At 42.6% G+C, this 11,452-nt stretch overlaps 1 protein-coding gene across 1 annotated transcript; it reads left to right on the forward strand.

Moving 5' to 3' along the window:
• Positions 1 to 7,381: 7,381 nt before the first annotated feature.
• Positions 7,382 to 8,729, forward strand: LOC130145398 (maternal DNA replication licensing factor mcm3-like). Its single transcript, XM_056330089.1, has 3 exons — positions 7,382 to 7,526; positions 7,624 to 7,777; positions 8,425 to 8,729. The coding sequence occupies exons 1-3, from the start codon at positions 7,383 to 7,385 to the stop codon at positions 8,565 to 8,567; spliced, it is 441 nt and encodes a 146-aa protein (XP_056186064.1). The 5' UTR covers position 7,382; the 3' UTR covers positions 8,568 to 8,729.
• Positions 8,730 to 11,452: the final 2,723 nt, after the last annotated feature.

The raw sequence follows: 11,452 nt of genomic DNA on the forward strand, positions 1-11,452 counted from the left end.
TCTGCTCTCCCTTTGTTCCATGCCTTGAGCAGATGGTGGGATTTGCCATTGCAGAATGGAGAGAAAATCTGGGCTGCTCTGGCAGTAGCTGTAGGTGATTTTGCCCAGGCCCTTGGTGCTGCTGGACCATCTCCCTAGCAGCCTTGCTCCCACGGCAGCATGATTTTCAGGGGTTTGCTTGGCACCCCTTGCTCAGCACCGTCTATGCCCCTATGGGCAGCTGTTGGAATGGCAACTCTGGTAGTTCCACAAAAACTCAAGATTAATTTTATTCTTTATATACTTTTTTTTTTCTCTTGCCCGTGGTTGTCACACTCAGTGAAGATCAATTTGTATTGAAATTTGACAGTATTTATATTTTTATTCAGTTCCCTGGATGCAGTGTTTCTTCTTTCCCAGGATAAAACCTTGCTATTCATTTTCACTCAGCACAATGAAGAGCTGATGTGAAGAATGGCTTTGAGAAGGAGGTGTCTTCTCCCTGTTCTTGCCATCAGATCCCAAAGGGGGAAAGTTCAAGATGGGTAACCAAGCCACCACAATGTGAGCATAGAAATATGAACCAAATCTTTGTTTATTGCTTGATGAGACCTCAAAATGACCTTGGCTCCTGGGTAGGACAAAAGGAATGTGGTGCCAAACATGCTTGGATTAAACAAAAACTATTCCTCACAGGTGAGTCTGGTGTAGGAGGAAGAAGAATAAGAGGAAAGAAAATAGGGAGGAAGGAGAAAATATATTTAAGCTGCCAAGTCTAAGGAGCTGGCAATGAAGCAGAGGGACGTGTCCTCTTGCTTTGTGTGGCAGTGTCTGCCATAGTACTTGTATGTGCCATGGTGTCAGACTGGCAGACAGCTGCAAAAGATGAAACCTGCTGTAGGGATTGCAGAGGGTGATAGATGGGTTCAGGGACCTCATTAGGACTCTCTGCTAATCCTGTAAAAGCTACGCCGCAAGATGTTTCAGTTGTGTTGCTGCTATTCCATTATACAGTATCAACAATTATTCTTAATGAATATGGGGGTCAGTGAAGCAGTTGTCCAGGACTGAGTTTCCCGTGGATTAGTGCAAACACAAAGCAGGAGGAAACTCTTAATGCGTCGGCAATACAAGACCGGGCAGAAGATCTAGCAGAGTCCTGAAGAACTGCATGTATCTTGAGCAATCTTGTTTATTTAACTGCAGCTCTGCAAGTGTGAGAAATATGTGACAGCTAGAATCGATCCTAAATGCTATGCCTAGATAGCCTCTGGTCCTGAGAAATGAAGCATAGGCCATCCCGTTAAAGCCCTCCAGTTTCCCCCTGAAGAAAATGGGTATTTTTGTCCCTCTGAAAGGCTGGAAAATCACACTGGTTTAGTATTTCATAGAATGGTAAAATGGTTTGAGTTGGAAGGGACCTTTCAAGATCACCTAGTTCCAATGTCCCTGCCATGGGCAGGGACATCCTTCACTGGACCAGGTTGCTCAAAGCCCCATCCAACCTGACCTCAAACACTTCCAATGATGGGGCATCCACAGCTTCTCTGGGCAACCTGTTCCAGTGTCTCATGAGGCTTGTTGTAAAAACATGTCTTCCCTATGTCAAAATTTAATCTACCCTTTTTCAATTTAAAACCGCTGTGCCTTGTCCTGTTTGTACAGTTCTTGGTAAAAAGCCTCTCTCCATCTTTCTTATAAGCCACCTTTATATATTGAAAAAATGTAAGGAAGGGTCCCTGGAGCCTTCTCCAGGCTGAACAGCTTTTCCTCATAGGAGCGGTTGTTCCAGCCCTCTGACCATTTTCATGGCCCTGAATTTTCTCCTTTTACTACCAAATCAGTGAAATGGTAGTAGAGATGGGCACGGCCCTCTGTCTATATCTGTCCCACAGAGGTCTGCATTTACTCTTGCCTTGCTATTGATTTGTCAAATGTTTTCCTTTTCTGCTTCCTGTAATGAAAGGCAATGATTAGTTTAAACAGTTTTAGTTTGCCTATCTAGTCAGTTTTCCAATAACCCTTCTTTCCTGACTTGAAAAAAAAAAAACAAACTAAGGACACGTATTGTTTCTTCTTTTGATTTTTTTCTGCTCTGCTATGGCTGGTTTGCTGAAAAAATAGTGTCATTTCACAGGTTCCCCAGTGTTCATTGTTACTTTATAGATTTAGATCTGAGCTTCTTGTGCAATGTGAAAAACTAGGACTTGGAAACTGAGCCTCCAGTGGGAATGCGGCAGGCCAAGGATAAAAAGCACACAAATTTAAAAAGCAACAAGCAACAATACAAAACTAAGTTTCCCAGTTTGACCTACAAACTCAACCCAGCGTACAGTTTCATTTTGTCACCCTCCTCTGCTACCTTTTGGCCTCCAGATACTGACTGAGTGCCTCTTGCCGTTGGTGACAGGGCACTTGCAGGGATGTGTGGCTGCCTCTGGTCCCACACAGAGCCCTACAGCTGTGCCTAGGCAAAAAAGGCCATCCTTTTCCTGCCCTGCTCCTGCTGTCGGTACCCCTCTTGCACCAAGAGCTTTAACCTCTGAGCCTTCATTGCAGATAACTTGGGTTTGGCTTCCACCATGGCTGAAAATCCTGAAGGAATCAGGTAGGGTGATATGCACACATAAAAGCAGGCAACCAATGTTTGTAAAATACTGCACTACTGTTGAGTAGTAAGAGCTGTTTTGAGGACTACAAAGCTATCAGTTGATAGAGTTCCTTTCATTCTTCTTCCCTGGTTCTTCACATGTGAAATGAGCCCATCCCCAGTCCTAGTGTATGGCATGATATTCTGCTCCTACCACCCTGAAAGGCGTTTGGTTATTTCAACCCTCTGGGGATTACTGAGGCACCTTCAGCTACTGTCTAGTTGTGTGGAGTTCAGTTTCCTAAACATGTATAATGTCATTTATATTTGATAGCTAGCAGCTGGAATTTGATTTTTATAGTTTATCCAGATGGCTTGTTTTCATATTTCCTTAAGCCAGTGTTTTTACAAGAAAATTGAAGTATCTACATAAGTAAAACTACGTAGATGATCCACGAAAACTGGTATAATGCTATTCCTATTGATGGTTTTAAACAGAAAAAAACAGAGATGGGCAAAGCACAAGTAAAAGGAGTTATAGTAAGGCTGCAGGTTCTTAATCTCCAACATGAAATCTCAGGGCTGATCATGAACCTGCCTGGAGCCATGAATTTCCATATACAAGACGGAGCTTTGAAATCTTTTTCAAAGTCTTATGTTTGAACTGTAAAAAACCAGAGATGAGAAGGCAGTTTCTAAAGTAAAGAGAGAGGCCTCTCTGTCGTGCTGCACCTTTCATCTCCAGACACAAAGGACCAACATACAGAAAAAAAGCAAGCATAAACTGAAGCGCAGTGGCTCAGAGCAAGGTTGTAGCCTGGTAGCACCTCCCTCACAGCAGCTCTGAGCAAAAAGCATGGCAAAGGAATGGGAACAGGATAAACCAGGATATTCCTTGGGACTGCTTTCCCCGTCTCCAATGATTTACATCTGGGGGGCTTTCAGAGACAGAAGTGATATTTTGTATTTAAAAGTCACTGTCTTCACTAATGAGTTTTGAAGTTTCATGCTAAAATGCAAATTTTTACCTGTGGCTTATGTTGGATTTTATTCAGAAACGCTAAGCCAAAATCAAGAATTTGGGAACAGATGCATTTCAAGACCCCAGTGCCACCACTAAAACAGGATCAGCATGTTGTGTTTGTAAACCATATGTGACTCTGCCTCTGGTATTTTTGTTCTTGCATGCTTTTCCAAGGTGTTACAACTTTCTGTTGGTACTCACAGAGCTTGAGATTCATGCAACAACCTGTGGAGCACCTTGAATTAAGGGATGCTTGTAAATGACTCTGTAAAAAAAAATAAATCTCTCCCAATTCTCAAGAGGTGCAGTTTGTACCGGCTCATTCATGGGGTTCTAAAGGAAATGTGCCCAAATACCAAGGAACAAAGTAAATGTTGTCTTGGACCCCAAACCTCAGCATTTCTCAAGTTCTGCGTGAAACCAATCTTACTGCGTGGGTTTCTGCATTTATTTCTCAGACAAAATTCACCCTGAAATGAAATAGGGTTTTTAGAAGCCAGAGGGGATTCCAGCCAAGGAACTAAGATAATGTTTATCAGCAGAATTTGACCTAAGGCATTATTGAGCCTTTTAGACCTGTGTTATATATCAGAAAAATTCTTCCCAGAGAGCTATTCTCCATAACAGCCACTGCTTATTGCTCTTGATTTTGCCGTAAGCCAAGCTCATAAATGCAGTTTTAATTGATGTAATGGAAGACTTGGAACTTTGTGGGGGAAAGAAGGATTATAATTCCTCCAATTATGCTGAAATATTTGTAAGATAATTTTAAATAGGTGTCTTCTAGAAGGCTTTGCTGTTTCTTCATTTTTAATACTTACCATAAGCTATTTCAGATGGGAGCTCTTTAAAAGCCAGAGCATCATCAAAAGGTTGTTAAAAGCAGGCTAGCCTCTGGTTAGCTCAATTTTTTGCTAAAGCTGCAACACATTACAGAATGCAGGTGGGTGTGTACGCACCTGCATGTCCTTATATGTGCAAGTAACTAACAAAAAATACGCAAATAAAAAATCACCTGCTACTTGTCTGCTGCTTACTGTACAGCTTAAGTGCTTCTGCAATAATGAAAACATGAGTTTTTCTAGCATGTGAGAACAAGCAAGTGAACTTGCCTGACAGACGGGAAGGAAAATCTGTTGATGAAGACAGACTGACAGTTCAAGTTCAGAGAAATGGGAAAAGGGTAATCCAGGCTCCCTTTTAAGTTCACTTAATAACAAGGGTTTCTTCACTTCTGAGAAAATCGAAGATTACATTCACACAGGTAAAGGGCTTTTTAATTTTATTGTTTTAACTGAGTTTCTTTATGCAATTTTCCATTTGATTTGATTCCATTTAGTATGATAAATGCTGCTTAATCTTGAAATTCTTTTTTTTATGGGGGGCAAGTGTTTTCATTTATGAAAAACAGAGATGAAAGATTAACTTCTAGTATAATTTGGCTGGAAATGAAATGAATTTGGATTTAGCTGTATCTCCTGGATAGTTTTGCTGCAACAACAAATCTTCATAAAGTTAAGCTGCCTCTGCTCAAGGAGTGGAAGAGGTGTGTTCAGCTGAGCTGTGAGAAGCTCCCGTGGTCTCTGCCCTGCCTGTGTGTGTCTGACTGGAGTCAATACCATCAGATCCTCAAAATGTAAAGGAATTTAGGATTTTAAAGTAAGATTATAGCAGCAGCTTTTCATGGTTTAATTATTTTATATTGGAGGCTGCTGAATGATGCGTTTGGTGAGCTGATTGCTTTTCAGAGAGCATTAAAAGATTTAGTTGCTCCCTGTTTCAAACATTTGGAAATTTTTGCACTGGGATTGAAGGGAGCTGTGGAGCAAATCATGTCTCTCCCCGGGTGCTGGCAGCTCACTTCCTTGGTAGCTTGGGCCGTGTGGAAGGAATTGTGACAAAATGTAATTATTTTGGATTTAAGCTTTGTTGTAACTTGGTCTGTGTTTTATCTCTCAGCTGTATAAAAGGCAATATGCGCTGGGTGTTGGGTTTTCTTAATCGTAAGTATTACTGGCAAGTATTAATACAGCATCTTCCCCCTGCTCTGCCAGTGGCACTTGGTGTCACAGGACACCCGCTGCCTGGGCTGGTCCCGGGCACACAGCTGTGGTGGGGAGCGAGCATCTCTGGGTGGACATCACTTCAGGTCCCAGTGTCCTTATTTACCTCAAGGCGTTAGCTGCAGCTCAGGGTAAAGTAGGTGCTATAACAGTAATACAGGCAACTTAGGTGCCATCGTGCCCTCCTTTCTTCGCCATACCGTTGTGTGGCTGTACTTGCTGGAGTTGCCATCCATCCCCCTCCGTGGTGGGGAAATATCCAAATATTGCATATCCCAAGAGCCAATGGTTCTGCTTACAATATTACAAATATCACATTAAAGGTATTTACAGAGAAATTATCTTCTTTTGGATAGTATGGAGCAGGATTAAGCAGTCATAAAAATTTCCGTCCATCAGGGTACCTCTGGCTGCACCCCTCCCCAGGCCGTGCCAGCGGGCCTTGGCACAGCACACAGGGGGCTGCCTGTTGGGGCCGGCCTGAGGGAAGCTTGGTATCAGCTAGGAAGGACTGGCATCTACTGCACAGTTAAAAAATTGTCAGCATGGCTTTAAGTGCTATGGGTTCTGTTGCAGATGCCTTCTGTACTGATTACAAAAAAAACCACAGTAGCTTTCCCCTGAGGATCCACTGGGGAAGATCCTGGTTTTTTAGAGCCAGAGCTAAGCCTCGCCTGTGGCTGCTGCCGCCTGCTGCACCCCCGTGCCCCACGGGGACATCTGCCACACCGCTTGTGAAGATGAGAACAACCATCACCACCTACCTCTGTCTCCTCTTTACCAACGTCCCTGTTAGCAGGGCCCGGACCCTGCCCAGTGACAGCCGAATGCCCCCAAGCTGCCCCCCTGCTCCGCCGGGAGCCCCGTTTGTGCGGGGCTGGGGCAGGTCTGCTCAGGGCAGCCGGGAGAGCTCGGCTGGGCCATGGCAGCCGAGGCAGGCTGAGCAAAGCAGGGAGGCTTGCCAGGGGCCTCCAGAGGCAATCCCAGCTGGAAATGGATTTGGGTTTGATTTCATTTTCGTTCGGGTCCTCTTACCTAGGAGACACAGCCGTGCCCTAGGGGGCTTGTGTTTCTCACATGCAGACCATGGGCTGTGTCCACTTCTCTCTCGGGATCGTTTTATACCAATTGCACTCTCCCCTCCCCAGAGCATTCTCTCTGAAGTGGCAGCCATCTCACCAGTGCTTCCCTACGAAGCCTGTAAACCTTCAAAAGATTGATAGGTCCTTAAAATTTCAAGTTAAGGTGGTGTTTCTCTGCTTTAAAATTTAGGTTTCTGAGATGGTGGCTTTTTCTCACCCTCAGAGGTTTCCAAGGGTTGTCTGATTGGTGTGTAGAAGAAGCCCAAGTGTCTGGCAAGCCTTTTGAAAACAAAACAAAAAACGAGTTGTCTCTCTTTCCTTCAAAGGTAGCCCAAACACCAGAGCACGTTCTTTGAAGGGATGTCACACCATACTGCTCCCCACCGCACAGGTGTCCCAGCCACCCGTGTTGCAAGGTAAGGAAGACATTAAATCCTCAGTGCTGCAAAGCTATCTGACCTAGTTCTAGTTCTTTTGAATTCCAATGTTGGAACTTCGTTGAATCCTCCTTTAGGGTGGATTTCACTCACTAACCGTAATAAGAGGGATAAATCTAATAATTTCTTTGCCTTTGATTATTTTTGTGTTGTGAAAACAATGGTCCAGTATGTATTTAATAGTTCATCTATTTAATAGTTAATCTCATGACATTTCTCTGCATCTGGAGGAAAATACCCAGGACAATAATGCTGGCTAATAATATCAAACTGATGAGCAAAGAAATAGCACCCACGTTCTCAACTGATGATGTGGCAAAGATCAAGAAATTCTGCAAAACTCAAACTAAAGTAAGTTATAAATTGCACTAATACTGGCTAATGGATAATGAGATTCCATTCTAATGTTGGTAATGTGCAATGTAAGTGTTTGCTGTTTCTTAAATAGGATATCTTTGACCATTTAAGCAAGTCTTTAGCACCAAACGTTCATGGCCATGAGTATATTAAAAAAGCCATTTTGTGTATGCTACTGCGGGGTAATGAGAAAGTTCTCAACAATGGGACAGACATTAAAGAAGACATCAATATCTTATTATTAGGTAAGAGCATGTAGAGTTAATAGTGCATTGATAAGTTATTTTATTATCCCCCCTCCTCATCATGCCAGTGTAGTTCTGTTATGCAATATTAGCAGGAAAATAAAAGCCAACCCAGTACAAAGACTCATTTCGTCTTATACAAGAATGTTTGTTAGTGTCTTAGGATCAATTTATTTTATCCTTGGGCACATTTTTACAATTATTTCTGTTTTGTCCCACACTTCCCTATTTACGTGACATCTGTTCTATGTTTCTAACTAGTGCCGACACAATGTGCAATCGAGTCTAATCCTGCACTGCTCATTCGGGCAAGACACCCACTGATTTCACGAATGGGCTTCAGTTTATCGCTTAAGTTGATGGAACTATTCTACTTCTGTCACTTGTAGGCACGGTGGCTGTTCAGTTGTGGCTTCATTTCTAAGTGCTTTCAGTACCCATAGTTAAGTTACCTTAGCCTGACAGTGCCAACCTGCTGCATAACAGGTCCTGGCAGAGGTGTCAGCTTCCTTACCTAAATCAAGCTCTTTGTTTCTCTACAGAGCTTCAACCAAATAGTTGATAAATTGCTTTAAAAATAGATTAACCTAAAACAATAATCGTTTTCAAGTCTTTCTGTTTGAGTATGTCTTTTCTTTCCTGAGGAGGGCAACTTGCACACTTCCTTATTGGCAGTACTGAAACAACACTTCATCCACACGCACTACTATGGCATTTTCACCATGTCGGTAGAGATGGGATCTGTTTTCCAACAACAACCCCTTGCCAAAAGCACTTCCCCAGCACCTGAATTACCTTCCTGTGTATCCGAATATAGTGCATGTGGAGACATGAAAATTCAAAACAGCTGTATAATGGCACTCAATGACATGTTAATGGATCTGCTGCACTTTGCAACCCAAAGGACTGTCTATTAAAGCTTTAATAAATCTAAAAGTTGGTCACTTAATAAAATGCAAAGGTAGGTTGGACATAGGCATACTTCTTTGAAATTAGGAATGAGATCTTAAATTAAAAGAAAAAAGGATTTATTCTGGGAGGATTCTGAAGCAAGAACTCTAATAAGGAAAGTATAGTTCGAGCATTTCTGTCTGTTTTATTGATTTCTGAGGATGTCTAGTACCTACCATGTGTTGCAGTAATGTCTGGAGGGGTGTTAGGTATGTGTTAATAGCATAGCAATACCAGCTTTTCCTTAAGAAAAGAGGTATGGTTCCTTTATATATATATATATTTATATATATTTTTTTATATATATATATATACACACACATTTACACTCATGACCTTAGGAATGCCAGCTTCTGTTTCTTTTCTTTCCAGTTTGAGAATGAAATGAACAATTGCAATCCTTCTTATACACCAATACTGTTGGTGTAACCTTACAAGTGGCTAAAGCAATTTAGAAGCTAATCAGTGGTGCAAAATTTCCAAGCCTCGTGAGCATTCTAGAGGGGAAATGCTGGAAAAAACAAACTAAAATTCTATAATGCAGAGGATTTCTTACCAGAGCCTATGAAATTTAAGGCCTGAGCACATGTCTCTGTAATGCTTTGCCTTCTTTCAGTTGCGTGAACCTGTGCTTTTGGAGATGCTGGTGGAGCATGGCAGGCTCCTGTACCTGGAATGACCAAAGGTGTTGATCTGATTTGCTTGTAATTTTCTCCCATTAATCTGAAGCTGGACATTACTCCTTATTACATTTATATGGAAACTATGTTTCTGAATAACATGTGAAATAAAAGGCTGCAAGCTTAAGAAAAAAATGTAGCAATGATGTGTCAAGGTACTTACAAGGTTTAGGTGAATGTTTTAAACTTTGGAAATTTTAATCTTCGTTACTTGAAAAGAGGAAAAACTTTGACCTTCTCAATATCCATCTCAACATACATACTTGCAACACTGTCAGAGACATCCTCCTCCTTTTACAGGGAAGTAGCTTAGAAAATACTGAGAAAAAAATACTTATTATAAAGATCAAGAAGTAGGTTATAAAACCTGGCTGTAACTGCTGTTCAGCTGCCTGGCAAACTGTGGGTTTTGAGACCACAGCCCCAGGCTCCCCTGCAGTTAGCAGCATCAGGGTTGGCATCCCCTGACCCATCAGCAGGGACCCCTGGCTCTCCTGCTCCCACCATTTTCATTTAGTTATTGAGGTCTATCTGCCAACAGTGACAAAGCTGACAGCTGTGTGGGTTTGGGGACCAAGGGGGAAGAAGTGTCTTAGCAACGATTGTGGCTGTGCTGGAGCAGCGCTGCGAGAGGTCCTGGGTTTGCTCTCACCAAGTGCCATGCTCCTGCTTGTGACTGCTGGACTGAACAGCACCGTCATCGGGGCACCAAAACATCAGACCAGCAAACAGGTACTGGTGGGTTGTCTTTTCTCAATCTGATTTGACAGCAGTTTACTCTGTGCTCTTACTTAAGCCTCCTGATATAACTGTCTTTCCAATAAATGGAGGGAACTGATTTCCCATTTCCCAGGAATATTTGGGCAGATAATTGTAAAAATACTTTGTAAGCGCAAGAACATTTATCTCATTCAAGTTCATTCCTGTCAGAGCTTGAAAGTATCAAGATTCCAGTGCACTGGAGCAACCTGCCCCTCACATTATCAGCAAATATTTAATGACTATCCCTAATGCCCAGCTCGGAGGTCAAGGCCTGCATCCTGCGGTCCCTGGATCTGAAGGAGGTGACCATGATGCTCCTCCTGCCCTCATTTCTTTTGCACATCCATGGAGAGGAGTCAGGGCTCTGGCTGCTGGGACCCACAACTTTCCCACTTCCATAAAAGTTTTGTACTGCACGCCTGTGTATTTGCATGGGGTTGCTGTGTAAACATAACAAATTCTGAAGTTTAATGACAAATAAGCCCTGCTGCAGCTGGGACAAAGACCTTTAGCAAGGGTAATCCTGCTAATATGTGGCTCCATCTGAGATGATCCAAACGCTTAGGAGTGCACGGCTACGTCTTACACAGTGAATCTTGTGAGGGATGTGCAAAAAATATTCTGACTTCACCAGCAGCTACTTAAATTTCAAATACTTTTAGCGCATTTGTGACAAAAGCCAAAAGTGGTGGAGAAGGAGGGGTATTTACTGCACTCCTGTTTAATAAACTAAGGGAAGTCATGCACTCACAGATAGCGTACAAGTTATTTGGCACAAATTAATCATTCACATATGTGCTGAATAAAATAGTAGTAAAGAAAGGTCAGGACTTCTCTACTGTTTATTAGGCTGTTTGATATTTTACAGTACTCTAAAACCAGTGTGCAAAAGGCTTTGGCCCTACAGCTGAAAAATGGAAAAAATGCTCTGCTTTCTCCTTTAAGAGGTGAACTTCGTATTGCAAAATATTCCCTAAACAACTTCCACCACCAGCAGGGGGGTGCCAGGAAGGCAGTTGACAGCAGCTGTAACTGCTGATTAAGAAACTGATGCTCAGCCTTGCATTTCCAAAGATACCGAACTTTCCATCTTTTGAGCTCTAAAACCTTCCTGTTGTGCAACGAGTCCTGTGCGCCTGGCTGCACGCTTTGCACCCGTGTGTGCAGCAGCAAGCACCCGTGTACCTGAGCTCCTGCACTCCAGCCCGTGGGGTTTTTTGGTAACAGAGCCTTGAAATGGTCTTGATGCCATCTAATACCAAATGGAGATGTGTTTTGTATT

The sequence above is a fragment of the Falco biarmicus genome, chromosome 3 (genome assembly GCF_023638135.1).
Source record: "Falco biarmicus isolate bFalBia1 chromosome 3, bFalBia1.pri, whole genome shotgun sequence".
NCBI classification, from domain to species: domain Eukaryota; kingdom Metazoa; phylum Chordata; class Aves; order Falconiformes; family Falconidae; genus Falco; species Falco biarmicus.

Bases quoted from the DNA above. Each gene is read 5' to 3' on its own strand.
- LOC130145398 (XM_056330089.1), top strand. From the start codon at position 7,383: ATGACATTTCTCTGCATCTGGAGGAAAATACCCAGGACAATAATGCTG. The intron at 7,527-7,623 runs GTAAGTTATAAA...TTTCTTAAATAG, and splicing joins TCTGCAAAACTCAAACTAAA to GATATCTTTGACCATTTAAG. The intron at 7,778-8,424 runs GTAAGAGCATGT...TTTCCTGAGGAG, and splicing joins CATCAATATCTTATTATTAG to GGCAACTTGCACACTTCCTT.